Source organism: Numenius arquata, chromosome 20, assembly GCF_964106895.1.
Source record: "Numenius arquata chromosome 20, bNumArq3.hap1.1, whole genome shotgun sequence".
Classification (NCBI taxonomy): Eukaryota; Metazoa; Chordata; class Aves; order Charadriiformes; family Scolopacidae; genus Numenius; species Numenius arquata.
The window spans coordinates 754191-782170 of record NC_133595.1 but is presented as its reverse complement, the minus strand read 5'-3'; the positions used below and the strand labels follow the sequence as shown (position 1 = coordinate 782170).

General features: G+C 55.6%; 3 protein-coding genes across 4 annotated transcripts in view; 2 read left to right on the top strand and 1 right to left on the bottom strand.

Annotated features, from left to right (window-relative positions):
- Positions 1–1507: 1507 nt before the first annotated feature.
- On the bottom strand, positions 1508–9271 carry P3H1 (prolyl 3-hydroxylase 1). Its single transcript, XM_074161691.1, has 15 exons — positions 8798–9271; positions 8153–8305; positions 7756–7945; positions 7137–7268; positions 5481–5620; positions 4698–4787; positions 4531–4583; positions 4043–4164; positions 3737–3864; positions 3549–3644; positions 3268–3418; positions 2643–2760; positions 2361–2436; positions 2056–2196; positions 1508–1975 (listed from the first exon to the last, which is right to left on the bottom strand). The coding sequence occupies exons 1-15, from the start codon at positions 9269–9271 to the stop codon at positions 1850–1852; spliced, it is 2190 nt and encodes a 729-aa protein (XP_074017792.1). The 3' UTR covers positions 1508–1849.
- A 196-nt stretch (positions 9272–9467) lies between these two features.
- C20H1orf50 (chromosome 20 C1orf50 homolog) lies at positions 9468–13257 on the top strand. Its single transcript, XM_074161713.1, has 4 exons — positions 9468–9618; positions 10493–10579; positions 11680–11811; positions 12525–13257. Exons 1-4 carry the CDS (start codon positions 9481–9483, stop codon positions 12705–12707), a joined length of 540 nt encoding a protein of 179 aa, XP_074017814.1. The 5' UTR covers positions 9468–9480; the 3' UTR covers positions 12708–13257.
- Positions 13258–17295: 4038 nt separating this feature from the next.
- Positions 17296–27980, top strand: part of CDC42 (cell division cycle 42) — a 28644-nt gene continuing 17959 nt past the window's right edge. The window contains exon 1 of one of the 2 annotated variants that reach the window (XM_074161712.1): positions 17296–17385. The gene's annotated coding sequence lies outside the window, so the exon portion shown is untranslated. The remainder of the gene's footprint in view (positions 17386–27980) is intronic. The other variant, XM_074161711.1, reaches the window with a different exon arrangement.

The window sequence follows — 27980 nt, the reverse complement described above, 5'->3', positions numbered from 1 at the left end:
GGTCCTGAGGGTGGGAGATTTGGGTCCTGGGAGGGGTTGGTTTGGGGCATGGTGGGGGGAGGGAATTTTGGGTCCTGGGGGGGGGAAGATTTGAATGCTGGGAGAGATTTGGGTCCTGAGTGGGAGATTTAGACCTTTGGGGGGAAGATTTGGGTGCTGGGGGCGGTGGGGGTGGGGGTAAATTGGGATCCTGGAGTAAGGGGATTTGGGATCTGGGGGGATGTTGGGTCCTGGGGAGGAGAGCTGGGTCCAAGGTGGGGGGAGACCCGAGGCCTTAGGGGAGATGTTGGAGGGCGGTGGAGATTTGGGGCCTGGGGAGGGATATTTGGTTCCTGGGGGGGGGGGGGGGGGGAACACTTGGGACCTGGAGGGGAGATTTGGGTCTTGGGGATAGATTTAGGATCTGAGGGAGAGACTTGGGTCAGCGGAGGAAGGAGGGGAGTTTGGGTCTGACGGGGAGAGATTTGGGTCTTGGTGGGGGGAGATTTGGGGCATGAGGGGTATTTGGGTCTTGGGGGAGATGGGGACCCCCCCAAGTGACAGTGGAGGGAGATGGGGAAAATCGGGGTCCCCAAGGGAGGCGGGACTGGGGGAGGTGAGCCCCCACCCCATCCATGACCCCTTGCACCCCTGCAGGGGGCCAGGACACCCCCCCCCCCTCCAGCCACATAGGCCCCGGGGGTGGCTCCAGGAATTCGGTGTGGGCGCAGGGAAGGGGGTCATGGCCCCCACATCGCCAGGCCTGACCCCCGCCTCCCCGTGGGGCAATCCAGGGACACCACCACGGCACCAACAAGAACCGCCATTGACGGTGGCGTCCCCCCCGCAGGAGGGGGACACGGGGTGTGCGTGGGAGGGGACGCGTGCCACCGCCCCGGTGACACCAAGAAAGTGGCAGCCCCGGGACCTGGCAATCGTTAACCGCCCCGGCCTCATCAGCAGTCTGCTCACGCGCTCGGCCAGCCGGGGTCGGAGGCCGGGATGGTGGGCAACCACCAGTGGGACCATCCATTCCTCCTGGAGAAACCATCCCCCGGGACGCCCCCTCTCCCACCCCGATGCTGATCGGGACCTGCCCTACGCCCTCTCCAAATATTATGGGGGTGCCCGGCTCCGGCGGCGGCACGGGGCAGGATTTATTTACTCACATTCCCCAGATGGTTATGGAAATGGTGGGGGCCGGACACCCGCAGGAACAATTCGATGCCCTGTTCGGGTCCGCCACGGTGCTCAATGTCCTTCTTGTTCAAGGACGGTTCCCTCCTCCCGAAATCGTGGTCCCTTCCCACGCCGCGGGAGCGGGGTCCAGGGGATGCTCCGGAGCTGAGGCGGGAGTTGCACCACCCCTGCCAAAAACCCTCCAGTGCCCATGGGACCTCCCTCCCCCCCAAAATCCCCCTGGTCCCCAAAAAATGCCTTCCTGGGGTCAGATGTCTCCCAACAACAGACAAAAGCCACGGGGGGGGAGGTGGGAGGCTCCAGCCCCCCGCTCAGCAAGAAACAGCTTAGAAAAAACCCACCTTTATTCACCCGTTTTCTGCAGAAGGCACTTAAATAGCCGCAAGTTCAGCCGAGCGGAAAGGCACGTGTCTGCTACGGTGGCACGGGGTCCTCACCCCCAACACAGCATCCCTCCCTTGTCCCCCATGTCACCCCCCCCAGAGTCTCTGTGACACCCCCCCCGGTCAGCTCCGCAGGGGGGGTGCCGGGTGCCGCACAGGGCATCCCCCAGTTCCCCATCCCACATCGGTGGGGGGCAGAGGGGGGTCCCATCCAGCAGCCCCACGGCTGAAGCCACAATGCTGGTGGTCACTGGTCCCGGCAGGGACGTCCCAGTCCCCGTGGGACATCACAGCTCGTCCTTCCCCACCACGACGGTGGCTGGTGGTTCCTCCTCCGGCTCCGTCTCCCGCAGCAAATCCCCCTCCTCCGTGCCAAAAAGCATCCTCACCAGATCATCCGCCTGCACACGCTCCTGTGGGGCAGACCCACGGCGATAAGCATGGCCATTGCCCCCCCCCAAAACACCCACCCGCTGCAGGGGAGGGAGCTCACCCGCTCGCTGTGTCGAGGGTCCAGGGTGAACCAGAGGGCGATGGCGCAGCGCTGGCCCTTGGTCACAGCTTTCACCCCGTGGGGGTTCTCCGAGCCTGAGGAGAAGCCCACGGCACGACCACACTGCGGCTGGACCTCTGCCTGCGATGGATGGGAGACCCCGCTCAGGACGCACTCGGTGGGCGAGGGGGTGAGTTGGTACCCCCAAACCCTAAGCTCATCCCTCACGGTGGCACAGGGGATGGGGCCAGGCAGAACCTGGGTTTGGTGCTGCACATGGATCCTCAAGGAGCTGAGCTACTCACGGTCTCGGTCTTGGCATCCAGCTCAGTGAAGTAGAAAGCTCCTCCTTCAAAGTCTCCGTTGAGGTAGAGGATGGCACTAAAGGAAGCAGGGGACAAGTGGAGGTGACAGCCATCACCCCAGGCCACAGTTCCAGCAACTGGGAGCTCCCCTAACACCATGGCAAGAGCCAGCAGGAGAGCCCAGCCTGGATTGTCCTCCCACCCTGCTCCTCCCAACCCAGGCACCACCAAGCCGTGGTGCCCTCAGGTGGGGAACCTCTGCCTGACAGACACCACCGGTACCTGTAATCCCGGAAGGTGTAGGCTGGAGGTTCCTTCACGCACACCAGAGCCTCCGCATTGAGGATGCAGTTGTCCACGTGCACCTCATGGCTGTTGTCACTCCGGCCTTCTTGCTTCTCTAGGGCGGAACAAGACCTGGCACGTCAGGACCCCTTTGTCCATGCAAGACTGGGGTCTGTCCCCAGGCACCATGCACTTGGAGGTGACAAGAAAGTCAACTGTAGCCTAAAGCCCTTCCACTTGCTGGACCGTGGACCACGAGAGGCCACTTGGGTGGCACAAGCCTCCAATGACTTGTCCCGTAGCATCTCCATGGCCCTCCAGACACAGCCTCTCCCAGCACCCAATCCCAAATGCCTCCGGGTGCTGAGATCTGGGCCGGCATGAAGCCACCTGCCCCACTGGGGGCAACCAACAGAGCTGCTCATCTGCCCAAACCGGGCTTAGGGACAAGCTCCCCACACCTTCCTTTTGGGAAAAGGAGCAGGTTAGGGAGCATCAAGGAGGTCTCCAAGGAAAGGTCCAAGACCAAACCACGCCAGCTGTTGGAGAGGACCCAGACAGGACAAGGGGCTGAAGGAGACTTGGTTCTCCTCGGGCTGTGCTCCTCTGAGGCCATGCTCACCATCGATGGCAGTGCGGCACACCAGGTGGGAGTAGGAGAAGTGGAGTGGGACCTCCAGGCGGAAGTAGGACTCCATCATGTGCCGCACCTTCTCTGTCACGTTGTAGTAGAGGTAGGCGCTCTGTAGGGGCACCTTGCCCTCCTGGCCCAGCTGTGGGGGATGGACAGGACACGGGCTCAGCCCTAGGCAGGTTGGACAAGCACGAGCAGCTGCCTGCCTTCAACCCCCTCATCCCTGGTCTCCACAGCCTGTTTCTCCCCCTCCCCGCAGCCAGCCCAACCTTGAGAGCCTTGAGGACAGTCACGCCGTAGAAGGTCTCGCTGGGGGTGTGAGGAGATGTCTTCCCACGATAGCCGTCCCCGGCTGAGGCAGCTGCCTGCAAAACCCAATCAGCGTTACTGGTGTGACTTCCGGGCTGCAGGACGGGACCTGCCCTGTCCCTGCCCTCTCCTCCCGTCCCCTCCTCACGTTGGTGAGTCTCTGCAGCTCCCGGCACTCCTCGGCGGAAAGGACCCCATCCACCACGACACGCTGGGAGCCGTTCAGCGCCTTGGAGTTCATGGTGACACTGGCTCCTTCGTACACCAAGGGGCCACCTGTGGCACAAACAAGCTTAGGAGAACACAGGGATGGGTGCCACCAACCCTGGGGTACAACCCTGGGGGGAAGCTGTGGTCCTGCCACTGCTCCTGCCACCACTTATGTGGAGGGACCATGAGCTGGCAGTGGGGACACGGAGGTCCCCATCCCACCTCCCTTCCCGGCCCTCCGCACCTTCTCGGATGAACTTGCTCATATCGGCAGACTCCTTGGCCTTCTCCTCCACCAGCGTCTCAATCTCCTTCATGAGGTTGCCGATCTCCTCTGAGATGCGTGCCGCTGTCTCCCTCTCCACCCTGGGCACATGGCAGCCATCAGCTCCACCACCCCACTGTCCCCGCATCAGGAACGAGGGGCACCAGGACAAGGGCAGGAGAAGTTGTCTCCAGGGGCCAGTGACAAAGCCCAAGGCTGGAGAGTTGTCTCAACATAGCCCTCACCCCGAGTGTTCGGGGTGACCTACCCATCCCCATCACCCCAAGGGCCACTGGGGAGCAAAGTTCTGCCCTCCAGCAGCCTCTTCCAGCCTCAACACCAAAACCCCTCCCGGGTAGCACCTCCATGGCCATGGCCTTTGGCCCAAACCCCATGGAGGAAGATGGGTATGTCCCATTGGTCCCACCGTTGGGTAGGCTTGGCCATCAGCTTGGGAGAGCACTCACTTTTGTTTCTCTCGCAGTCTCTTTGGTATCACCTCTTCGGGTGTCCATGTGTCCTGCAGCCAGAAGAACAACAGCATCAGGAGCGGGACGAGGATCTGGCCGGGATGCAGATCCCTCATCCCTTTTCCATCTGGCCACTGTGTCCAGCCTGGTCCAGCACCACTCACTGGGTCCACGAAGGGGATGCCAAAGACGTCATAGCTGAAGAAGAGCAGCTCCTTCTCCATCAGGCTTCGCTGGCGGTACGCCTGGATCTCCTGTGGGGCAGAGGGACGGGGTGAGGACACAGCACGAGGCCTCTGGAAAGACCCCGAGCGAGGGCAGGAGGGTGCAGGGTTTACATCGCTCCTGCGGTCCTTGCTCCAGACCCACAGCCCTGGTTTCCCAGTCCCTCTGGCAGCCGGGAAGCAAGCGGCTTTCCCCATCCTGCATGAACTTCCCTGTCCTGCGTGTTCGAGCCCTGGGGAGAGGACAGGGGAGACTGAGGCACACGCGTGTCCCTCCTGCAGGAAGCTCTTTCAAAGCAGACTCCCTTCCCTGCTCCAGCTGATATGGGGTAGACACCCCCATCCCTGCCTCCCAGGCACCACTTGAGCATCCAGATCCAGCTAGTTTGAATCCAAATTCTCTCCTTTTAAAGCAATTTCACTTCAGTTGTGGGCTCAGATCCTCCTAAGAAGTCTGTCCATCTGCCTCTTGCAGACCTCACCTACAAGAGCTGGTCCATTTGTGCAAGCCACCAAGCCTTCACTGGGCCAGAGATGTTTTTCAGTCTCTCAGCTGATTTCCAGCTTGTTTGGTCTTGTATCCATCCATTCCTCTCCACCTTGCCACCGAAGGGTAGCTAGACCAGAGCAGATCCATCCAGAGCAGACCCCAAAACCTCTGCAAAGGTCCCCAAGGAGGGGAGAAGACGTCCCTGCCATGGCTCATCCCAGCCAGTTGCTCACCTCTCGTGGTTGGATGGGTCCTGCCAGGTTCTCCCCCAGGACGGCAGTGTAATAGGCCAAATTCTGGTTCATCACCTCGTCGTTTGGGAAGAAGAGCAAATAGGTTTTGGCGCATTCAATGGCTTTTTCATAATTCCCATCTGCAAAGAGACCCGGGGCTGGTAACAGCACATCCAAGAGCAGAGACAGAGCAAACACCGATACGGAGGAGAAACAAGGGAGAAAGTCCTCGCTGTTCTCCAAAGGGTCTCCCAAGAAGGGCAGATACCCTGGAGCAAAGATTGCTCCCGCCACAAAGGCAAAATTTAGAGTCCAAGGCGCTCTCCTGCCTCCAGGAATCATCTCACCAGAAATCAGGGTCGTGACTTGGGCAGTTTTCTCGCTTGGAAAACATCTTGAAGCCTATTTGCAGACAGCAACACCCAACCATTTCCAGGCAAACCTACAATTTTCAGCCACCAAAGCACGCTGACCCACCTTCATCTACAGGATTCCAGCCCTTCAGTCCTCTTGGACTTCATTTTTTTTTTCTTTCCTTCCCTCCTTTTGGAGAAATTTGCACAGAAACAGTTTAGATTTTTCTAAGGAGGTGAATAAATATAAAATAAAATGGGGTATATTTGCCCGGGTTATAACTAACTGCTCTGGAGAGGGAGGTTGTGGTTTGGAGCAGGAGGTGGACAACTGGCCGGAGAAAAAAAATGCTTCTCTAGGCTGTTATTTCACTTGGACAGTGAAGCTGCCCGGGAACTGAGCATCTAAAGTGACATGGAGGGCTCTTGCAACCAGGCACAGCAAGACCCAGCTCTGCTGTGCCACATCTCAGGTTGGAGGAGCGGGACCTCATGAAGATGGTCAAGTGGAAGTTCCTCCACCAGTATCAGTAAAGACGGGGGAATGGGTGGGTTTAGAGCAGCCCTGTGGAGAAGGACTTGGAGATACTGGTGGATGAAAAATTGGACACGAGCCAGCAATGTGTGCTCACGGCCCAGAAAGCCAAGACTATCCTGGGCTGAATTGCAAGAAGTGTGGCCAGCAGGTTGAGAGAGGCGATTCTCCTCCTCTACTCCGCTCTCGTAGGATCCCACATGGGGCACTGTGGCCAGCTCTGAGGTTCACAGCACGAGAAGAACATGGACCTCTTAGAGCGAGTTCAGAGGAGTCCACAAAAATGGTCAGAGGGTTGGAACACCTCTATGAAGAAAGGCTGAGAGAATTGGGGTTGTTGAGCCTGGAGACAAGAAGGCTCCAGGGAGAACTTCTTGTAGCCTTTCCGTACATAAAGGGGCTTATCACAAGGATGGAGACAACCTTTTACCAGGGCTTGTAGTGACAGAACAAGAGGCAGTGGTTTTAAACTGAAAGAGGGTAGGTTTAGGTTGTCCATAGGAGGAAATTTTTTATGATGAGATACTGGAACAGGTTGCCTAAAGAAGTTGTGGATGCCCCATCCTTGGAAGCGTTCAAGGTCAAGTTGAGCAGGGCTTTGAGCAACCTGACCTTGTGCAAGATGTCCCTGCATCGTGGGTTGGACTAGCTGATTTTTGAAGGTCCCTTCCTGACCCAAACCGTTCTGTGAGTCTATGATTTCTACCCGTGAAGAGGACGATGTCCAGCGTTGATGGCCAACGGAGGACAGGGCATTGAGCTACTTACTGTTGTAGTAGGCAAACTGCAGGTAGTTGAAGTGCGAGGGCAGGAAATCCTCCAAGGGCTTGTCCCGGCCAGGCTGCGAGGCCAGCTCCGTAACGCAGCCCTGCTTGCAGCTCAGCACCTGCATGTAGTGATCTGGGGGAGAAAAACCCCGTGTCACCGCACCTGGTCATCCAAGGGGTGATGGAGAGGACCCTGAGGGGTCTCCACTGCAACCTCCTGCTCGCAGCAGGGCTATTGACAGCTTTTCAGTGGCGGAGATCCTCAAGGATGGTGGTCGCCCACCCCTGCGTGATTGGTGGTGGGGCTGTGCCACTCTCTAGAGACAGAGTGGCCACCCATATTCTCCCACCCTTGTGTCCTGGTGCCCCTCTGCTGGTCCCTCTCCTGTTTCTCCACATCCCTCTGGAATTTGGGGGATTCCTGGGCATCACCCCCAGTGCTGAGCATGGGCAAACACCTCCTGCCACTTACTAGCCACACTTCTAGCAAAACCTAGGATGGGGTTTGCCCTCTTTGGGGACCCACCACCCCCCAAGTCTTTGGGGACCTCTTTGGGAACCACCACCCCCCAGGATTGTCCCCAGCTCTTGAGACAGGATGCAGCACACGTGGCTCCCACCTGTGATGGCCTGGAAAAGGTCTGCGTTGTACTCCAGGTAGTTGTAGCCCTCGTAGTCGTAGGGTCCCTCGCAGAGCGCGCGGCACTCGGCGTCCGCCACAAAATACTCCTCCAGCGCCTTCTCCAGGTGGAGGATGGCGGCAGCCGGCTGCTCCTCCGAGTAAAACCGGACACCGAGCCGGAACTCGCTCTGCGAAGGGATGAGAAATAACGAGAGGGTCCCTATAATCGAGCATCCGGGGTGCCTTGTCCCCACGGGATGGGGATGGACCTCCAGCACCAAGGTGGCATCTCACGAGCTTGCCGAGCCAACAGCCACGGTGTCACCTCCCCAGGTCCAGCAGCGGAGGGGCGTTTTGGGAGGGGTTGTCCAAAGCCGGGGGGGTGGGTGTCTCACCAGGTGGGGTTTGGCCTCCAGGTCGGTGAAGTCGTCCTCGCGGACGCCCGCCATGGCTTGGTAGTACTCCAGGTTCTGCCTCATCTCCTGGTGCCCGGGGTTGGCAACGAAGAAGGTGTGTGCGGCCGCTGCCGCCTGCGCCGGCCGGTTCATCTGAGTGGGACGGGACGGGACGGGATGGGACGGGACGGACGGGGTGAGATGGTGGCCGCCCCATGGCGCAGACACCCCCCCCCGGGGACCCCGGAACATCAGACGGCTGGGGGGTCCCGCCGCCGGGATGGAGGGCGGTGACGGGGGCGGCCCCGGCCGGCTCCGACGTGGCACTGCCGGGGGGGGCAGGGGAGGGACGGGCAGGGCCCGGGGCTGCCGTCCGGCACCCCCCACCCCGCCGGGGCGGGCAGCCGGACCCCTCCCGGGTCCCGGGAGCGCCCCCCCTCCTTCCCCCCCCCCCCCCCCCCCGCTCCGGGATCGTCCCCGCCCGGTTCTCTCGGTCCCATCCCACAGCCCGGTCCCAGGATCCCTCCGGGCGTCCCGCATCCCCCCCGCACCGGGACATCCCCTGCCCCTTCCCGGGGTCGCTGCCGGTCCCGCCGCTCTCGGACTCCCCCCTTCCCCCCGCCGGTCCCGCCGCCGGTCCCGCACCTTGAAATAGGCGACCTGCAGGTAGTTGTAGGGGCTGCGCTTGCTGAACTCGCGGTCCAGCTCGTCGCCCAGCCGGTACCGGGAGGGCGCGGCGGGCCCGCAGCCCCGCAGGCAGGCGGCACGGCGGAGCAGCCCCCGGAAGAAGAGCAGGTCTCGGAGCACCGGTTCGGTCTGGGACTCGGTTCCCTCCGCCGGTCCCGCCGTGGCGTTGGCGCAGCGCAGGCGGCACCGCACCAACCGGGAGCGCACGGCCGCCCGGGCCCGCAACGCCCGCTCCATCTGCAGCACCACGGCGGGCCAGTCGCCCCGCGCGTAAGCCTCGGCGCCGGCGGCGAACAGAGCGTCCGGGGGCTGGGCCGGCAGCGGGGGGTCGGCCGGTCCCGGCCCCGGTCCCGTTCCCATTCCCGTTCCCGGTACCAGTCCCGGTGCCGTGGCCGCCAGCAGCAGCAGCGGCAGCAGCGCGGGCAGCGCCATGGCCGAGCCCCGGGGCCGCGCGCGCCCCACCCCGCCGAGGCCCCGCCCCCCAACCGGGCACCGATCGCCATGCCCCGCCCCCTTCCGCCTCGCCCCCGCCCCCTTCCGCCTCGCCCCGCCCGCCGACCAATCAGCGCCCGCCATCGGGCTCCACCTTCAGCGGAAGCTCCGCCCCGCAGGCGGAAGGGGCGGGACGTGGCGGGTCGGAAATGGCGGATGAAGGCGGCGCGGAGCCTGGTGGCGGTGGCGGCGCCGCGGGCCTGGCCCTGGTGGAGGGCAGCGTAGGCCGCGCCGCCCGCGTTGGGGACCCCGGGGACCTGGTGGCCCTGGCCCGGCAAGTGCAGCAGGTGAGGGCCGGGCCTGGGGCCGCGCGGGTACTTGGCGTCCCGCTGCCTCTCGGCCGTCTCCAGGGCCTCCTCAGCCGGCGGCCACCCTGGTGCCTCCCAGCACGTCCTGTTGCTCTCCGGTGTCCCCAGCGGCTTCCCAGTGTGCTCCGTGGTCCGCGGTGTCTCTTGCCATATCCCACTACCCACTCCCAGTATCTTCCAGTATTTCCGTGTGCCTCCCAGAGCCCTCCAGTAGCTTCCCGTGTTCCCCAGTGGGCTACACTGTGCTTCCAGTGCCTCCCATTGCCCCCAGCGACTCCCAGAACTTCCCACTAAGCTCCCAATCCATCCCAGTATGCCCTACTGCCTCCCAGTATGTCCCACTGTCTTTAGGCCACCTCAGCGTGTCCTACCACCCCCTCTCCCAGTCTATCCCAGCACCACCTGATGTCTTTTTCCCCCTTCAGTGAATCCCAGTCCATCCCAGTGCCTTTCAGCCCGTTCCAGTGCCTCCCAGAATGTTCAGCTATCCCCCCAGTGCCTCCTGCTGCCTTCCAGTACTACATCCTCGTCTAGTATGTCCCCCAGAGCTTCTCAGTCCACCTAAGTGCCTCCCTGCAAGTCCTACTGCCTCCTCCCAGTGCCTCCCAGTATGTCATACCACTTCCTTCCACTGCCACCCAGTGTGGCCAGGCGGCTCCCAGTGCCCCGTCCCTGCTCCACAGCTGTCACCCCACTGCTGGGGATGTCACCGCTGCCCCCCAGCTGCATGCAGGGCAGCTCCTGCACCACCCACCACCCCGTTAAAGCCTCACGTGAGGCCACAACCGGCGTGGCAGGCTCCAAAGGGACGTGGCTCGTCCCCGTTCTGACCAAACCCCCTTCCTCTTTGCAGGCGGACGACTTCATCCGAGCGAACGCCTGCAATAAGTTGACCGTCATCGCCGAGCAGATCCGGTACTTGCAGGAGCAGGCTCGGAAGGTGAGGACGTGTCCGTGGGCTGGTCAGGAGGCTGGTTGCCTTGGGCTTGTGAGGGGAGGGAGGTCGGCGTCTGCCTGAACCGCCAGACACTGGGGATGAGCTGTGGCCTGGATGTGAATCGTGGCCAGGAGCCAAGTAGAGAAGATTCAATGGGAAAATAACGAGGGTTTATTGTCTGGTATCAGCTGGGGACGGGGGTAGGGGATGTTTTCAGTGCTTTCAGTCCTCTACACACCAGGGAGGACTTCTGTTAAGGCGGAGAAGCGAGGATGGCCTGACAAAACCAGCGTGGGTGTCAGGAAGGACTGAAAGATGACTCTGGTTTTGGGACAGGCAACTCCTGTTGCTGTAGCGTGTGTTGTGCTCCTGGGAGGACTTGGCGCAGTGGGGTGATGATGTGGATCTGAGCCCCTGGGAGAAGATGAGCTATTACCTGATGACGGGCTCAGCTTTCCAGTTTGTCCCAGTTCATTTGCTGGAGCAGGGGGCCCCGGCAGCAAGCCCAGTGGGGCTCGGCTGTCCTGTTAATTCAGACGTCACCCTTAGGGGTGAAATCTTGGAGCCTGAGTGGGAAAGGATCTGCCAGTCACTGCGACTGGCCCACTGCCATCAAGGCCACTACGTCAGATAATGGTTAACTGGTGGAGCCGGAGCTGTGGAGCAGTCAGCTGGTGGAGCCAGGGAGATGAATTCCCCTTTGTCTGCTGTCCCTTCCTCAGAGGACCGCAGCAGGGAAGCCCCCAGGGTCCAACAGCTCTGTACGGAGATGAGGAACAAGTCCATCACGTGGTGGGCTCAGGCACAGAGGTGAACCTGGGGCTGTAGTGAAGAGGTCCTTGATGCTTGGAGGTATCCTCACCTCCCTGGAGGGGTGCAGGAGCTCTGGGGTCCAGCTGACAGGGGAAACTTGGAGAAAACTTTCTCTCTTTGGAAAACATCTCCTTCCTGGGCAAGGAAAGGTCTGCTGCGTGAAGCCTGATGTGCATCGAGGAGGATGAGGCCTCACGAGTGGTGTGTCCGAGTATCTTGGACTCTGGCTGAGAGGCAACGGTGTGCTGCCATTTTATTTCAAGTGTGGAAATTTTAAATTTGATTTTCAGGTCTTGGACGAAGCTAACAGAGATGCTGATCTGCACCACGTGGCCTGCAACCTGGTGAAGAAGCCAGGAAACACTTACTACATGTACAGGCGGGAGAGTGGCCAGCGATACTTCTCCATCCTCTCTCCTAAGGTGGGTGGTAACAGCCCCTGAGGAAGCAGGGAGGGGGAAAAAGATCCACGTTTTTGGTGCTTGGGCACTTCTGGACCTCAGACGAAAGCACCAACTTGATGGGAGCCTTTGTAGGCCCTTGTTAATTAGTGTTTCCCCTTGGTCTGGGTTACCCTGCTGGTGTAAGAGCCATATTATGAAGTTCTCTTGGACCTTGGTGGATGGTGGGCAAGAAGACCACCTGAATGGACCTGAATTCTACCTTTCAGTCCCTGCAGTTCTTTCTCTGGAGCTGCAAATGTGCCCGGGGCCTCCCTTGCCCGGAGTGGCTGTCTGGCAGTGTGGTCTTCTCGGGGCCTTCATCCAGGGTGTGAGTTTGTCTGCAGCTTGGCAGCAGTGGTCTTGGAGGTGTTCTCCTTCCAGGCCACCCGTTTTCTTACGTCCAGGGTGAGGGCCTCAGAGCAAAGCACCGAGCAGGTAGAGGAGCTCTCTGCAGGTCAAGAAGAGCTTGTATCCCCAGGCCTTCCTGTGACAGCACCGCTGTAGCTTGACATAATTTAGACTTGGGGTAGTTGAGCCTATTTTTAGAATAGAAAATGGGATGGTCACGTAGCTGGGACTGCATCAAAGGTGGGAGGGTGATCCAGGATGGCAAAGGTTGGGCTGAGGGACAGCCCAGCCCAGCTCCAGTTGGGAAACTGAGCAGTGATGGGAATCTCTCCTTTCTCCTCCAGGAATGGGGGACCTGTCCCCACGAATTTCTCGGTGCCTATAAGCTCCAGCACGACATGTCCTGGACTCCGTTTGAGGACATTGAGAGACGAGATGCTGAAATAAACATCCTGGACAAGCTGCTGAGCCGGCAGGCAGCGCTCCCCCCGTGTACGGAGCCCAACTTCCAGGGCCTGACCAAGTGACACAAGTGACCATACGGGACCCCCTGCGTGAGCAGACACAGGCAGGGCAAGGAAAGAGACCAAAAACTAAAAATGCTGACGCTGCCACTACTTGCTCTGTGCTTTAATGAGACTAATTCTGCATTCAGTCTTACTGGATTTTCTAGTAATGGAGTAATTTATTTCTTTGACTTCTGCCAAGCTGTAGCGAGAGGCAGATGATATCAGGTGGAATCAATTCCAAGAGGGCTTGGGGCAAAAAGCAAAACCGCTTGGGGCAGATGTGATGATGCTATATAAATAAGTCCTCCCTGCCCGGCTGTGGTGTACCTCACTGGGGCAGGTCATGATTTCAGGGCTGGATTTTGCCCCTCGTTAAAATGCCCATATTTAGGAAGGTCTGTGGCCTGGGAAGAGTGGTGGAACCCTGCGCAGAAGGGTCTGTTGTGACTGCAGTCTCTGTCCCAGCTGGTCCGACCCCCTGAGTCTGTCACGCTGGTGACCTGGAGCTCTCTTCTCTGGGAATAGCATCCTCAGAAGTCCCATGCAGGCTTCAGGTGCTCTTCAAAAGGTGGGTGTTCACAGTCGTGGTGTGTTCCCCTTGGCTTCGAGTGGTTGAGCTGCCAGGGTGAGACAGGAATGTGCAGGGACACTGAGTGCCTCTGCGCCAGAGCAGCAGAGGGGATGAAATAACTCAATCTTGATCTCAAATGTACCTCCAAGACAGGCCCTGTGTCCTGTTTGCATGGCAAGCATCCCTTTGGCTTTACCAGGGAGACTTGGTGGCACGTGGGGCTGGTAGGATGTCTCCAGCCTCTCTTTTTCCACCAAGAGCTGAGGAGAGGCTGCCGGGGAGACGTCCTACCTCTGCCCAGCCTCACGGGGCTCCTCCAGGAGCTCACCTGCTCTGCAAGGAACCGAGGTGGGAATGTACTGATGGAGATGGAGGTGTCCAGGTTGGATCCCAGCATGTAACATCAGATCTGGTTGGATCCTCCCATGACTTGTTCACCTCCCCGAGATGACCTTATGTGCTGCTCAAGGCCTTGCATGTGCACACTGGCCTCAGCCTCCTCTTCCTCCTCTGCTGGCAGTGTGTGAAGGCTGGGGACCATTTGTTGAAGGAGAATTGTGACCTGGGGTCTGGGCCCACCAAGGGTGGAGGTGGTGCTTCTCGGTGGAGCCCAACCGCAAGTGCCCTTGCGGTTGGGCTCCACCGAGAAGCACCACCTCCACCCACATTTGCAGCTGGGCTCTTCTCACTTCTGAGGTGCTGACGGAAGAGCGGTGTCCTCGGCTCCAAGTGACCTTCCCAGACCCCATCTCTCCTTCACCACTGCCGAGGAAGACACCGCTGCCTTCAGCTCTGCTGGGTGATGCCAACTCAATTTGGGGCTAAGTCTGTGCATCAGGCTTGGATCAGTTCATGCGTATGCTCTCAAAATAATCTCTTTAACTCCTCTAAACTTCCTTGTTCCCTTTCTAGCATGGGTTTATTCATCTTACATCGAGTCCCCAGAGGGTCCTGCTCCTCCTGGTCCTCACCTGCAGCTGGGGGTGGTTTAGGTGCCCCACCAGTGTCCTGTGAAGAGGATGCTGCAGCATCATGTCACCCTTGACTCGTGCATCTCCATCTCGCTGTCTGAACCTGCTGCTTTGGGTTATGTGCTGCAGTGACTCTGCCAAGGGGAGGGACGACCTCTTTGCACCCCCAAGAGACCTAGGGACCAGCACCATCACTGGGTCTGGCCATCGCTGCCGTTTATTCCCGCTCTGGCAGGGCACGGCCTCTCCTCCAGCCTCCAGTCCCCAATTGTCTGTTCCCTTTGCCCCCGGCACACCCTGGGAGGTGCCTTGAGAGATGCTTGGGGCTGCTGGCGGTGCCAATTCCCTGTGGGAAGAGCCATTCCCTGCCAGGATCGCAGAGGTTTGAGACAGCTTCATGGCAGCCCAGGATGTTTTTGTCCTAGATTTTCGTCTCCCAGCTCTGCCAGAAGCAGCAGCTCGGCCCCATCCCAGTGTGGTTGAGTCTCTGGTTGGCAGAAGCCCCATCCTCGAGTCAGTCTGGGACATTTCAAGCACCTTTTCCCAGCTCCCTCACTTGGAGCACAAGGGCGGATTAAAAGCAATGTATTATTATTATTATTAGGCCAGGGTATAATTAATTCCTTATCAGGTCACAAGTGTCTAATTTGATGGGTTTTTTCCCTGCTTGTTTCACCGCCCCAGGTCTTATTTTACTGCATGTTATTAAATCTTAACTTGGAAGGGAGAAGTTAATTACTGCATGGGCTTTGCCGTGGTGCTAATTACAGTGACAGCAGCGATCTTCACATGTGTTGATTCATGCTCCTCTGGGAAGAGGGGATTCCTGCCCAAGTTTTATCTCTGTTTCCCATCATTAAAATCTGTACGGTGACACGTGGAGGGGATCGGGGTGATGTCTGTCGGGCTTTGAATCACACGCTGGCCTTTGGTGGGATTTCACACGTGCTTTCCTACATCTCCACCCCTGACCCTCCGTACCCCGGAACTCCCTGGTGTCCCCTGGTTCCTCTGGGAACTGGCGAGTCTTTTTCTCGGCTTTGCCCCAAAAAAGCAAAACCACTATGGCTCTGGCTTTGTATGAAAATACTCAGAAGGTATCGAGAGGCAAGACATGGAGATGGTGGGCTCACGCTTGGAGCTCTCTGCGCTGCGGGGAGCAGGGATGTGGCTGCCCGACGGTCCCGCTGCGGCGCAGGGAGGTGATGCTGGAAAAGGAGGAACTGTTCCCCAAAACAGCTTTACCCGGTGTTGCCATCTCAGCTGGTTTGGGATCTAATTAAACCCAAGGAGCTGAGGCGACGTCAGAAATACTGGAAGGCGCTGCTGCAGGGCTGAGCAACCCATCCCGTGGGAAACGGGCAAGGATGGAGCCGGTGGGAGGGAGATGAGCTGGAGCCTCCTGCAGCGCTTGCAGCGGGGATGAGTTTGTGGAGAACGCAGGAGATGGTGCTCGGTGGAGGACTCCCCGAGTCCCTCGAGGCTCAGGGTGTCACCCACTCGGCTCAGCCTCTACCGAGCCGTTGCTGTTACGGGGTTTTGGCTCAATGGATCAGGGATTTAATCCAAAAATCAGCTGGGAAGAGTCAGTGGGACGCGGTGCCGGGGGGCAGAGGTTGTCCGCAGATGAGGTGTGGGACACGTATCGCTCCTACGGGTTTTTCAAGCTTTTTCTTTATGTGAGGGGGGAAAATAGTACCCTCTGCCCTCTGCGCTGCCCAGAGGAACAGCCGTGCAGGGAAGGAGGGAAGGAGGCAGGACCGGAGGCTGCTGCTCCGGCTGCAGGACCTAATGTGTTTCCTGGGTAAAAATCACCTGCCTCCTGCAAGACTTGGTTTCCATTCACGGGTTCATCTTGAAAATTCATTTTTCAAAATATTCCTTTCCCTTTCGCGAGTGCCCGGGGCAGCAGCGATCCTGGTCTGACGGACACGGCTCGCTCCGAAATCCCCAGGGACGGACGATATTTGCGGGAGGAGACAGAGAGGTGCTTCTGGCCCCCTTCACGCTGGGCAGAGCGGGTTTTGCTCCATCTTTTGCCGTGCAGATAAACTGGGGCTCCTTCCGAAGGGCCGGCAAAAGATGTCCTCAACATCTGACCCTCTCCCAGAGCCGGCGGCTGCCCCCCCCTCGGGCTGCCGGACCGGAGACCGGGGGGGTCTCCCTGCCTTTTATAAACTGAATTAACTCAAAACAAGTTTTCTGGTTCAGGCCAGATTTTGGCTCCCGCTTTTCAAACTGGCAGCAGCCGGAGATTTTCTTCTCCTGCTCTTGTTCCTGAAGGGTAGTTTTTATTTGATTTGTGGGGTTTGATGAGGGGGGTTGGTTATAGCCCCCCCCCCGTGGGGGGGGGGTGTCTCCCGGCCGGGGGGAGTCTCCCAACAAGAGCAGTTGTGGCTCTTTGGCCCCTTTTATTCCAGCGGCAGCTCCAGGCAGGAAAAAAGAAGAAAGAAAAAAATGAGGGAATTTGGAAACAGCCATGCAGGGATGTGCGTGCACCCGGGGCGGGGGGAGGGAAGACGTTGTGCCCCCCCGTGTGCTCCCGCCGCCGCCGGGGTGCCAGGCCGGGGTGGGGGTCCCGCCGCCCCGGGGGTGTGGGGTCTCGCATCCCCCGGGGTGCGGGCAGGGCGGTGCCGGTGTGGGGCGGTGGTCCCGCCGCCCCCGGAGCGCACGAACGGGGCTGTCGGTGCGGTGTGGGGCTCCCCCAACCCTGGGATGCCGGTGCGGGGTGGGGGTCCCGCCGCCCCTGGTGCGGGCAGGGGTTACCGGTGAGGGGTTGGGGTCCCGCCGCCCCCCGGGTGCCGGTTGCGGGGTGTGCCGTCCCGGGGGCGGCGCACGTTTGTCAGAGGGTCTATGGCGGGCACGGCCCCGGGGCTCCCCCCGGCTGGTCGGGGTCCCCCGGGACCATCCTCCCCCCCCCCCCCCCCCCCCCCGCCCCGGTCCCGGGCTCCGCCCTGCAGACAGCTGCGCGCGCCCGCGGGGGGGGGGCGGGGCCCGCCAGCCCCGCAGCGCCCCCTGCCGGCCGCGCCCCGCCCCTCGCCACCGCCCCGCCCCGCCCGGCGTCGGCTGCGCGGTGACGTCAGCGGCGGCGTGCCCCTGTGCCCGAGCCGAGGAGACCCCGCAGCCGCTGCCAACGCCCGGCGGAGACTCTGAGGTGAGCGGCCGCGCCGGGGCGGGCACGGAGCCGCCGCTGCGACCACCCGCACCCTCCGCCACGCCCGCCGGTGCCCCCGCCGTGCCGCAGCCACCCTCCCGGGGCCCGCGGTGCGCGTGCGGGGCCTCCCCGGGCGGCCGCGGGCAGGGCGCGGGGGGGCCCTTCCCGACGCGGTGGGGCGGGGGGGGAGGTGCGGACTGGCGCGGAGCCCCCCCCCCCCTCCTCGGTCCCGGTTGCGGGGGTGGGGGGGGGGTGGGGGGGCTCGGCCGTCGTGGGGCCGGGTCTGTCGGGGGCAGCGGTGCCGGGCCGCCTCCTCCTCCCCTCCCCCGCTTCCTGGCGCGGCGGGCGGGGGCCGGACCCTCGGCGCTCGGAGCGGCGGCAGGAAGCGCTCCGCTCCCGGGCTGGGGGCGTCGGCCGCGGTGGGGCCCGGGCCTGGCTGCCCGCGGGGGCTGGACGGGCCTGGCCTGGCCTGGCTGCCCGCCCCGCGGAGCGGCCTGGCAGCCCTGGGGGGTGGTGGGGAAGCCCCCCGGGGGCGAGGGAGTGAGTGGGGCGCGGGCTGGGCTCTGTCAGGCCGGGGCAGCTCCGGGCCGCAGCCGCGGTGCGGGCGCTGCGGGGGGCTTGGTTTGAGCTGTACGGGCTGGAAAAAGTCATCTCCCGCACGGGAAGGAGGTGGGAGGTGCGGCTTGGCTTTTGCCTGCCAAGGTGCGAGGTCTCTGGCTCACTCGAAGGCCATCCTTACCCCGTGCCAACGACGGCCCTGGTTTTGGCTGGGGCAGGAGCCAGGGCTACCTCGAGGGTTGGTGTTGACATATGTTTCTCTTTCTCCTTTGAAACCTCATCAAGATGTATGTACTGCAGCAGCGTGTAGCCTAGCTATGTTTTAAAGGTTTGTTTTAGTGATCTGGACTTCGGTAGCGTTTTTTTCTTTAAGTGGATAGAACTTGCAGCTGGTGGTGACCGTGGGAGACACTTGTATGGCCAGGTAGCTGTGAACATAACAACCGGCATTGTGAAACCTGTGCTTAATGAAGAATTGCAAAATGGTCAGAATTCCTGTTGCCCTGTCTGTGTGGGTACTGCAACCAGTGGAGCCGGAGTGGCTTTGCTACCCTCTTTTGACAAGGCCTTCACGAGGAGGCCATGTTAGATGACAACTGAGTAGGCAGAAGTAGTTCGGTCTGACCATCTGTGAATCTGTGACTGTCTTTGTCTCCTGCCCATCTGTGTTCCTCCTAGGAAAGGGGGTGCTAGCTGTCTTTATTCAAAGTGTTAAATCACAGTTCCCCAAACATCCTTTTTTTTTTTTTTTTTTTTTTTTTTTTTCCCCCTTTTGAAGGGTATTTAAAACCTGGATCAGGCTCCTCGTATTGCTAATTGGAATAACTCAGTAAAGCACTTAAAGCGTTCCCTTTCAGTTAGCGAAAGGGTCTTATGCAAAACCAACTTTAGATAGAAAGCCTTTGTATTCAGCTAGCTATACGTGGAGAATCCGTTGTTCTGCTTTGTTAAGTGTTCCTTCTTGTTAGTGTAGCATTATGAGGAAGGCTGTATAGGCAGGCTTAGGTCTGAAACGGGTCCTATGGGTGCACGTAAGGCTCGAATGAGTGTATTACTAACTATCGAAATAGTTAGTTTAAACTGTATCTGTGTTTAAACTGTTCACTTGTTTTATGCTTTGGTAACAACGAGGAAAAGCATTTTTAAATCTTGGCAAGGAATAAAAACTACTGTGATGCAAGATAAAACATGTTACCAGACTGCAAACATGTTCTAGGCAGAAATTTTAATCATTAGATTTGCATACTTTGAACTTGGTTATTCATGACCTGCAACTGATGCTCTTGGTTCATTATATATCCTGCTTTGGGGTTATTTGTTTTCCTGGAACTGATGGCCTGGTTTTGGGAAGTTGATTGTATTTTCATTGTTAAACAGAAATGTTCTGAAAGTCCTAGAGTGTCTGGAGTATCTAAAATGGAAACCATAGATCCTTCTACTAAAAGAACAATAGTAAACAGAAACATCTGAAACTCCGAGGGGTTTCCCTGATGAGTGTGCAGCTGTGCTTTCCTTGTGTTCTGTAAAGCATATGAAAGGCCGATGTGAAGTGACCGCTAATCCTGATGTAAAAGTTCCTTCTGGTTAAGATGCAGCTGTAGTACTAAAATAAATTTCCAAGTCTTATGAGCGCAGACAGCCGGACATCTTAATTAAAATCTTCTCAACACCTGTCTGTTACCCCGGGAGCTTCAAAGTTAATACAGCATATTGATGTCGCTGGCTTCCTGCTCTGCTGCTGGCTCCTGAGAACTTGTTCGATACATGAATATGCATCGTCGCAGTTGGGGTGTATGTAATCTGCTTGACTCTAATGTGAGTGCTCACAGCTTTTAAAAGTCATCTATGGGCTTGTGTGTTTTAGCCCTCTCTTTCCTCTGCCTTTTGGGGTCAGCAGAGCTTTCACGCTGTCATTAGCCTCGATCATATGAATTTCAATGATTCGAGCTCCTAGAGTAATAGCCTGTGAGGAGGGATTGTAGGGGGGTGTAGTTATCCTTGCTTTTGAGGCTCCGTTCCTGAGGAAAGAACAACGCCTCTTTTTTTTTTTCTAGAAGGTGAAGGTGTTGTCAAATTAAATGGAAGTGAAATGGGTTTCTGGTACTCAGGGTAGCACAAGAAGCTCTCTTTAACCACTTAGGAGTATTGTAGACTTCTGCTTTGTCTCCTCTCACCCCATTATGCTAAATGCAGGTGAAAAACCCCACTATTTCTAGTATTTCATGTATGACAAATAAAACAGTGTATTGACTAGGTAAGCTTTTATGCTGAAGTTTTAAAGAAATTTGAAGTATCTTTACATTTCTGCAGCCTGTCATAATTTAATTATCGGCTTCCTTCAAGCCCTGTTTAAAATAGCTCACGCCGTACTGCACACACTACATACCATTGGAGTGTCCGTCGGAAAGGGTTACCCCTAGAAATGGCAGGTAAAACCCTTTCACCGGAGTCTCTCCTTGGGCACAACATTCTCCCTCCGCGAGTGCATGAGGCCGTCCGTGTGCAGCGGTAGCTGCCTCTTACAGACCCCAGCGCGTCTTTGTGATGGTCTGCAGGTAAACGCCTGAGATAAATGACAAAAATGACATTAGGGCGAGATGTTCCCAGCTGCTGGGGGTGGATTGTTGTTGGGTGGAAGAACTGGGGTTATTTATCCAGTCCTGGGTGTGCAGTAAACTGAAAATAGTGAATAAGAGAAGCGGAGTTTCAACACTGCTGTCATGTAATTGATCTTTCTAATCTTCCCTTTGAGTTTCAGATAGTGACTTCTGTTAAAGAGTTTTAAAACTTCAGAATACTGTTTGGCCTGTTTTCTCATCAGCAAAGGAGTTGTCCTTTTCTTCATGTATTGACTTTTCTTCTAAACAAGTGACATTTTATAAAGAGCTAACAAAGAGTTAGTTCTGCAAAAGCTTTTAAAACCCCTTGTTCTATTTTAAGCTCTTGTGCTGCTTATTCACCCCATTACTTTTGAATGTTACAGTGTAATTTCTAGCAGGAGGGTTGTTCTGTGCACTGTTCCCTTGGCTCTTGAAAATCCAAACCAAAACTGTTTTTAATATAGCAGTGGAGGGGCTTCCTCTGAGCCTTTGTCTGGGGGTGGTGTGCGGGTACCGCCCTTGTCTGTACTCAGACGCCTGTGCCGGCGGTCAGATGGCGTGGTATCAGTGCATGTTCTCAAAGTGTAGACCAAACTATGGCAGGGTGAAGGTTTTTGCCAAGCGAATACGGTGTTGGAGCAAACCTTAGACTGAGCGGAGGAGTGGGGCTGGTGGGGGCCTGGGGGCAGACGGCGGTGGGACAGGGCTGCTGTCACCCGTGGTGCCAGACTCGCAGCAATAGCTACGGCTGCCAGAGTTGTCTTGATTTGTAATGAGCTGTTCTGAGTTGCTCAGCTCTTCTCAAGTTGAAAGATGCTGTGCTGTGTTTTTGGCCAATGATGAGTGTTGTGTAGGGGAAGGTGTGAGGGGGGGAAATGACAAAAATGCTCCTGCAGCTTCAGATGTCAGGAAAAAGGGCATCTGCCACTTTGTGAACTGGTGGAGCTGTTTGCTGGGGCCCGCTGAGGTTGGTCAACAGCTGAATGCAGACGGGCTGCTGGTGGGAGCGCCGTATCCTGGGCTTGGATTTGACAGTGGCCGTGCTCTGGTTGTGGCTCACCTTGGTGCGTTTGCGCCGTTGGCTCGAGTTTAGTGATTTAGTTTTATTTTTGCTGCTTGTGAAGTGTTGCTGAGCTAAAGGCTTAGTTCCTCTCAGAAGGATCCTCTTCTTCCACATCCTGGGGTGGGGGTTGTTAACTTTTTCTCAAGCACTTACCTACTGCTGAGAAGCTGCCGGTTGCCCCACGGGCTCTGGGTCCTGCCCTGGTGCTGCGGTGGCCTGTCCTCTGCCGTACGAGGGAGGGGGCTCCAGCTCCTCTGGTTCCTTCCTCTGCTCTGGTGAGTGCGGGGCCACCTCTCCCCTGTCAGTTCTGCTGGTAGCGAGCTTCCCAGCTACTTCCTTAGTTTTAATGGAAACACCAAGGTCGCTCAGTGGTTTGGAAAGGTCAATTTTGCAATGTTTTGGTGTGTGTGTTTTTTTTTTTTATTTTTTAAAACAAAGCTTTATCTCTTTGGTCCTCAGAGAGTGTGTTGCTACTCGGCCAGAGTGTCCCCCCCTGAACACCGCTCCACCCTGAAGGCTGTGTGCATGGAGTGTCCCCTTCCCTGCGCCTAACAGCAGTGAGGAGCGATCTCGGCGACTGCTGCGCACGCAGGGTGCTTCCCGCTATGCAAAAATGTGCCTCAAAATAGAGGAACTTCTGCCAGGGCCTGTTCTAACCCCGTTAAACGTGCCCGGCCGTTGCTATGGGGGGAGGAGCACCCAGGCCTAGTGTGTGCCATCGTTTCTAGTGTGTGTGAACAGCAGTATAGGTACAGCTTGTATTTTTAAATATTAACAGTATGAAACTGAGCTAATAAAGATAGTTTTTTTTTTTTTTAATGTGGCATTAAAATATTGAACAGGATTTTGTTACATGGCGGAGTGAAACAGCTTCCTGTAGAGTATGGAAGTGAAGAGCAATAATGTCAGATTAAAATGCCTTTGACAGACTAGAATTTACTGCGAGCCCACATACTTCCCAGGGTTTGTTCTGAGGCAGGTTTTCCCGGTGCTGAGGGCTGGTTTTGAACAGTGTAACCTTAACCAGAGCAATAACAGAGAAAATGACACTTTTTGCTGTCGAGTCTGGCGCAGTTAAGGTAGCTGCTCTGAGCCGGGTGGGCAGAGGCAGGCACGGCCACTCTGCTGGAACTGGTGTGGCAGCAAAGAGCCCACCGGGTCACTCTGTCTCACCAGGCTGCACAGGCAGCTTTCTTGTTTTGAACTTGGGACCAAAATGGGATGACATGGCTTTCCCCTTCTTTTTTTGAAGTTACGGAACTTGAAGCACGTTGGTAGTTCAAGTTCAGGCGTTTAAAAATTCCCCCACCCAGCTGCTTCACTTCCTGCCTTGTGTGTGTCTCTGCTTCACCAGTTTGTAGTGAGGAGCCTTTATGAAGAGGTGCAAAGTAGTTGTCAATTCTTTCATAGTTAGAAAAAGAAAGTTGCATTAAGTGTAGAAAATACCAGTTGATCTCAGACAGTTGCGTTTTGAGAAGAGATCTCTTCTTCCTTGGTAATTCACAGTAACTCATCTAGAAACAGATGCTTCAAAACCACAGAGATGCTGGGATTTAGTTTTACATAGTCCTGCAGGGAGTTGGACTTGATCCTTATGGGTCCCTTCCAACTTGAGATATTCTGTGATTCTTGGAGTGGCAGGCTTAGGGATGCTCCAAGATGCCTGATGTTACCTCAAACAGGGGTTCCCGTAACGATAGTGAATTCTGTGGGTTTCAAGAACAACATCAGCCTGAGAGCTCAGGTAGGGCTGTGGTGGTGCCGGCCCAGCTCCGTTGGTGATGGTGGGTCTAAGTGTTTCCCATTCCTGTGTTCAGCGCCAGGTTGAGAGCGTGGGTCTGGGCAGCTGGAGCGTGCTCTGCTGCTCTGGGTCTCTTCAACTTCACACTGAGACCTGCTGCAGATCTGGATCTGTACCAGAATTCTTGTGTTCCTCTTCACGTCAACTTGTAGTGCAACTGAGGTTTTTTGGCGTTATGTCTCTTAATTAGACACCTTCCATATAAACCAAATAGCAATGCTGTTTTTTGGAGATAGTTCTCCCTTGTGGAGTGCAAAGTCTGAGATAAGATTTAAAGGATTGCCTGACTTGTTAGCAGCAGTTAAAAAAAACAAACCAAAACCCAAGCAACCAATGCTTAAAAAGAAGGGTATCTTTTTCAAGATCCTGAACTGATACGATGCGCGATTGTTTCTTCAGTTTGTTCCTTCTGCTTTTTGCAGGTTTTGCCTTGGGCTTCATGATTTCCTTTGTTCTAAGGGAGTGCAACTTCTGTGCTGGTTTGTAGCTTGACAGCCTTGTTCAGCTCTGTTTAAGAAATTAAATACCTGGGCCTTAAGCTCAGTCTGGAAACTTTGGGAGCATTTCTGTTTATCGCTTGTGTGCCTGCAGCAGCCCGAGCTGTGGGCAGGACAGACTGGTGATCCTGGCCACCAGATATTTTAGAGCATAATACATTCTTTTAAATTTCTCTTACCACATTGCTAGTATAGAAGTGGCAAATGCATTTAGTTCTGGGGTGAGATCTCTGTGCCGAAGGTCTCTGGCAGGCTGAAAGGTGAGCTTTGGGCTGGAGGATGGAGGTAGCATCTGCGAATGGGTGCTGTACACAGCAGAGGAGAACCCTGGCCATGGTAATACTGCTCTTGAATCCAGTATTGCCTTCTGTGCCAGTGAGTCTTCCTGGAGCTCGGCTCTTCATCAGAGCAGCTTCTGGTGGTGTTTTGCATCACAGGTTTGTGGTGATATCAGTGTACCAAGAGGTCCAAGGTCTTTTAACTCTACTGTTGACATCTGAGCTCATGCAATCTCTCCAGTGGTGGTTTGGGATCTTCCCAGAGAACTGGTGCCTTGTGCACAGTGATCTTTGTGATGAAGGGCTTGCTGTGCCAGGTAATGCAAGTGTTCCATTAGTACCTTCCCCATTTTATACTGGTAGGTGTCTGGTGGGGAGGCAGGGTGGCTTGGGCTGTAGTAGCTGGTTATCTCTTTGGTGCCCTTGATTTGGGAGAGTTGTCAGTTTGAAAAGCAAAAGCGTTAGTTTGTAGTAGGGCTGGAGGACGTGGCAAAGGGCAAGTACCTTGAAACGGCAGGTCAAGGGTGCCTTGAGATGGCTGTGATTAATCTAGCAACAAATTAGAAAATACAAACAAATACTTTGTTTAGAAATGTGGGCTTTCTTATAAGATACGAAATAAAAGTGGTTAACAGATGAGCATGTGGAAAATCCTGTGTATATTCTTCCTTTCATTGTGGACTCCCGAGTGCTTTGAGCTCACAGGAGTCAGATGAATAACCTGTTTACTGTGCAATTGCTTTGTTTGGGAAGGGAAAAAAAAATAAATTAGTGTTGGTGTTCTTAGTGTTCAGAAATGGCTTCGTTTTCTTGTATTGTGTAGCAGGCTCTCAAACGGGATCTGGGAGCTGTGAGGAGCTGGTTAAGCAGGGGCTGGTGAGTTAATGGTGTGTGCTAAGGAGCGTTGTGAGATGGTTGTTGGTTGTGAGATGGTTGTTGGTTGTCAGCGGCGGTTGCTGCCGCACACAGTGGTACCTGTGATGAAACGGAGCAGTTTCAGCCCCTGAAAGAGGAAGCCGTGGTGCTGCCGAGGCTGGGCAGGAAACGGGCGCAGGATGTGTGGACAGATTTGACAGCTCGGTTTCCTTTGGCGAGGAGAATGTACACGTTCTGACCTGAAAACAGACTTCAGCAGCTTAAAAATTAAAGGAATCTTAGCGAGCTTGAAGGCTTGTGGTTTCTGCATCAAATTGCTTGTGAAGAGTGAAGGCAAGATCATGTGGATTCTTACCCTTTGGTTTAGGAGAGAACACTGATTGTGTACAAAGAGCCAGAAAATGTCACTTAATTCTTCGCAGTCAGTAGTTCCTGTTGCTGCTAGAACATACTGCAACTACTTTGTCTTACAGGCAGTTTTGAAAACTAAGGAGCTCCCATATTAACACCACGTTTCGTGTGCTTGCCATTAAAATGGGGAAATGAGGCATGTGCAAGAGGAGTTGTGCCCTCAGTGTCGGGGTGCGTTTGGGACAGCATTTCTTGTGACTTGTGCTGTGTAAACGGGAACTTACCAGAGGCACCATGGATTTCCTCAGCCTTTTGTGATCTGGCAGTGTCCTCTGGTGTCTGCACAGGCCTGTATGAAGAAAGTGCATAATGCCAAATTTTCAGTTGTGCTAGGAAGGATTACCTGTCCACACAGCATCCCGCTGGAGGCTCTTCATTGCAGCATTTACCACTTTTTGGGGTTAATCCTAGATGCAGATCAGGTGTCTTTCATAAAAATGGAACTGAGCTTTAAAGCAAAATCCTGTAAAATGGACCTGTTGAGTTTGGAGTAGGGCCATCTGGTGAATTTGACAAAGTTTATGAGGCTTTGTGATCCACAGTTTCCAGGGTAGCATTGAGCTCTGTAAAATCCTGCTGCTGCTAGCATATGCTAAACAGGTTAAAATCCCACAAATATTAGAAATACGATCAGTTTAACATGTACTTTACTGAAGTACTGGAGTTCTTGATGCCAGTACAGAGAAGTTTGAGAAATTAAATCAATTCAGTGTTGTGTGTGTGTGGTTGTAGTTTTTTTTTTTTTTTTTTTTAGGATGTCTTTAGATCTTGTTGGACAGGACTGAGCTACCCTGACTCGCGTTACATTCCCAGCCTTTATCAGCTCTTCTCTCTGGGCTTGGCCGGGTGGCTCACAATTACATGCCTCAGAATCCACTCACTGCACTCAAACTGGGATGACTTCAGAGCTTTCCAGTCTGTTTCAATTCCCTCAGATATTTAACACTTGGAGTGTTTTCTAGTCCCGCTGGGTGTTGTATATGGAGACTTCCTTTTATTTGGCTACTTTGGAGGGGAGGCAAACCCAAACCCCTTGTGACTTCTTTGTTTCTCCCTCCCTCTCATATTGGACTAAATTGCTTTTAAGCCACAGGTCAGTGATATATGTATCTTTTTTAGAGCTTTTCCTATGGAAGAGTAGGTCCGGAATGGTGCATGTGAGCTCCCAAAAAATGAGCTTGTTTTCAGCTGTGTTCTGTGGACCTCTTAGAAATGGAAAACACGAAGTAGCTCGTCCTGCTAATCTAGAAAACCTGCTAATCCAAGTGAAATAACTTGTTCAACACCACTTTCCCACTGGTAAGACTTTCGAGGCCTATGCTTAAGACTCTAAATCCGTTTAAAATTTAGGCTTTCTTATTTCAGTATTTAAAGATAAATTTGTATATCCATTAAGGAAAAAAATAACGGTGAGGAGATCCCTTTCCCTAAAGATGTGTGGCATGCAGTTTGGTCCTTTGAAGATGGAATCCTGAAGTGTCTCGGGAGGTGACGGGGGGCAATTAAACAAGTGTGTGAGAGAAGTGGTAGTCGCTTGGTACATGGAGAGTTTCTGTGGACCAGTTCAGTGTTTTTCGTCGTGAATTCTGTTAGTGTCTTCTTTTAGAAAGAAAGAAAAAGTCAAAACAACCTTGCTCAGGCTCTTCCAGGTGGCCTGTTGTGCAGTTCAGGTTCTGCTTTATGCTCGGAGTGAGGCCTTGGTTATTTGCACTGTTTTGTTCCCACTGCTGGAAAGCCTGAAGGGTGGAGTCATCCCGTAGGAAAAGGGATGTGTGGGCTGAGTTCAGAGCCTTTCCCTCCCGCTCACCCAGTGCGGGGTGGTACACCTTTGAATTGGTGATGTGCACCATACCCACCCCGTGAATTGGAGGTGCAGGGTGAGAGTACGCAGTGCTTTCCTGGGAAATACTCTTGAGTTTGCAGTGTTGGTGTTCTCCACTCTTCACTGCGAGTCAGACCTGGGTGCTGGGGGAATGGCGCTGCCTGCGTGGAGGGGCTGTGTGTGCAGCCTGGTCTCTGAGCTCAGCCTTCCCAGGGCTCGGCTGGGCCTGGGCCTGGGGATGGAATGAGGGGAGGTTTGCAGTGCACTTGTACCACACTGATGGGCTTTCTCCTACTCGGCTTTCATTTTGTTCCATGCTTGATGCTCTCTGGAGTAATGAGTTTTGAAGAGCAACACTAAACGCTTCTCCTTTTTTTTTTTTTTCTTTAAGGCTTTTTTTTTCTTTTTTCTTTTCTTCATATGAGTGCATATACAGACATGTAAGATTTATAGTTAATCATGGACTGTATGCTGCAACAAGCATAGGAAGTGCTTCAGAGCCTGGATTTTTCCTCTTGTGTGCTTTCCGGGTTCTGGAAAGGCGGTCTTGAAGCAGATATGTAACCTGCAAGTTATGGGTAAACAAGGAAATACAAATAATTGGGGCAAGAGGGTAGAGGAGGAGGTGGAGCAGGAAGGGAGGGAGGAACACAGACCAGAGGAGGTGTGTGCGGGAGGGCAGGGAGCAG

Excerpts from the sequence above, each read along its gene's own strand:
- C20H1orf50 (XM_074161713.1), top strand. The coding sequence starts at position 9,481 with ATGGCGGATGAAGGCGGCGCGGAGCCTGGTGGCGGTGGCGGCGCCGCG. Across the intron at positions 10,580-11,679 it reads TGCAGGAGCAGGCTCGGAAG|GTCTTGGACGAAGCTAACAG; the intron begins GTGAGGACGTGT and ends TTTGATTTTCAG. Across the intron at positions 11,812-12,524 it reads TCTCCATCCTCTCTCCTAAG|GAATGGGGGACCTGTCCCCA; the intron begins GTGGGTGGTAAC and ends TTTCTCCTCCAG.
- P3H1 (XM_074161691.1), bottom strand. The coding sequence starts at position 9,271 with ATGGCGCTGCCCGCGCTGCTGCCGCTGCTGCTGCTGGCGGCCACGGCA. Across the intron at positions 5,621-7,136 it reads GCAGTTTGCCTACTACAACA|ATGGGAATTATGAAAAAGCC; the intron begins GTAAGTAGCTCA and ends GTCTCTTTGCAG. Across the intron at positions 3,419-3,548 it reads CTGTCCTCAAGGCTCTCAAG|CTGGGCCAGGAGGGCAAGGT; the intron begins GTTGGGCTGGCT and ends CATCCCCCACAG.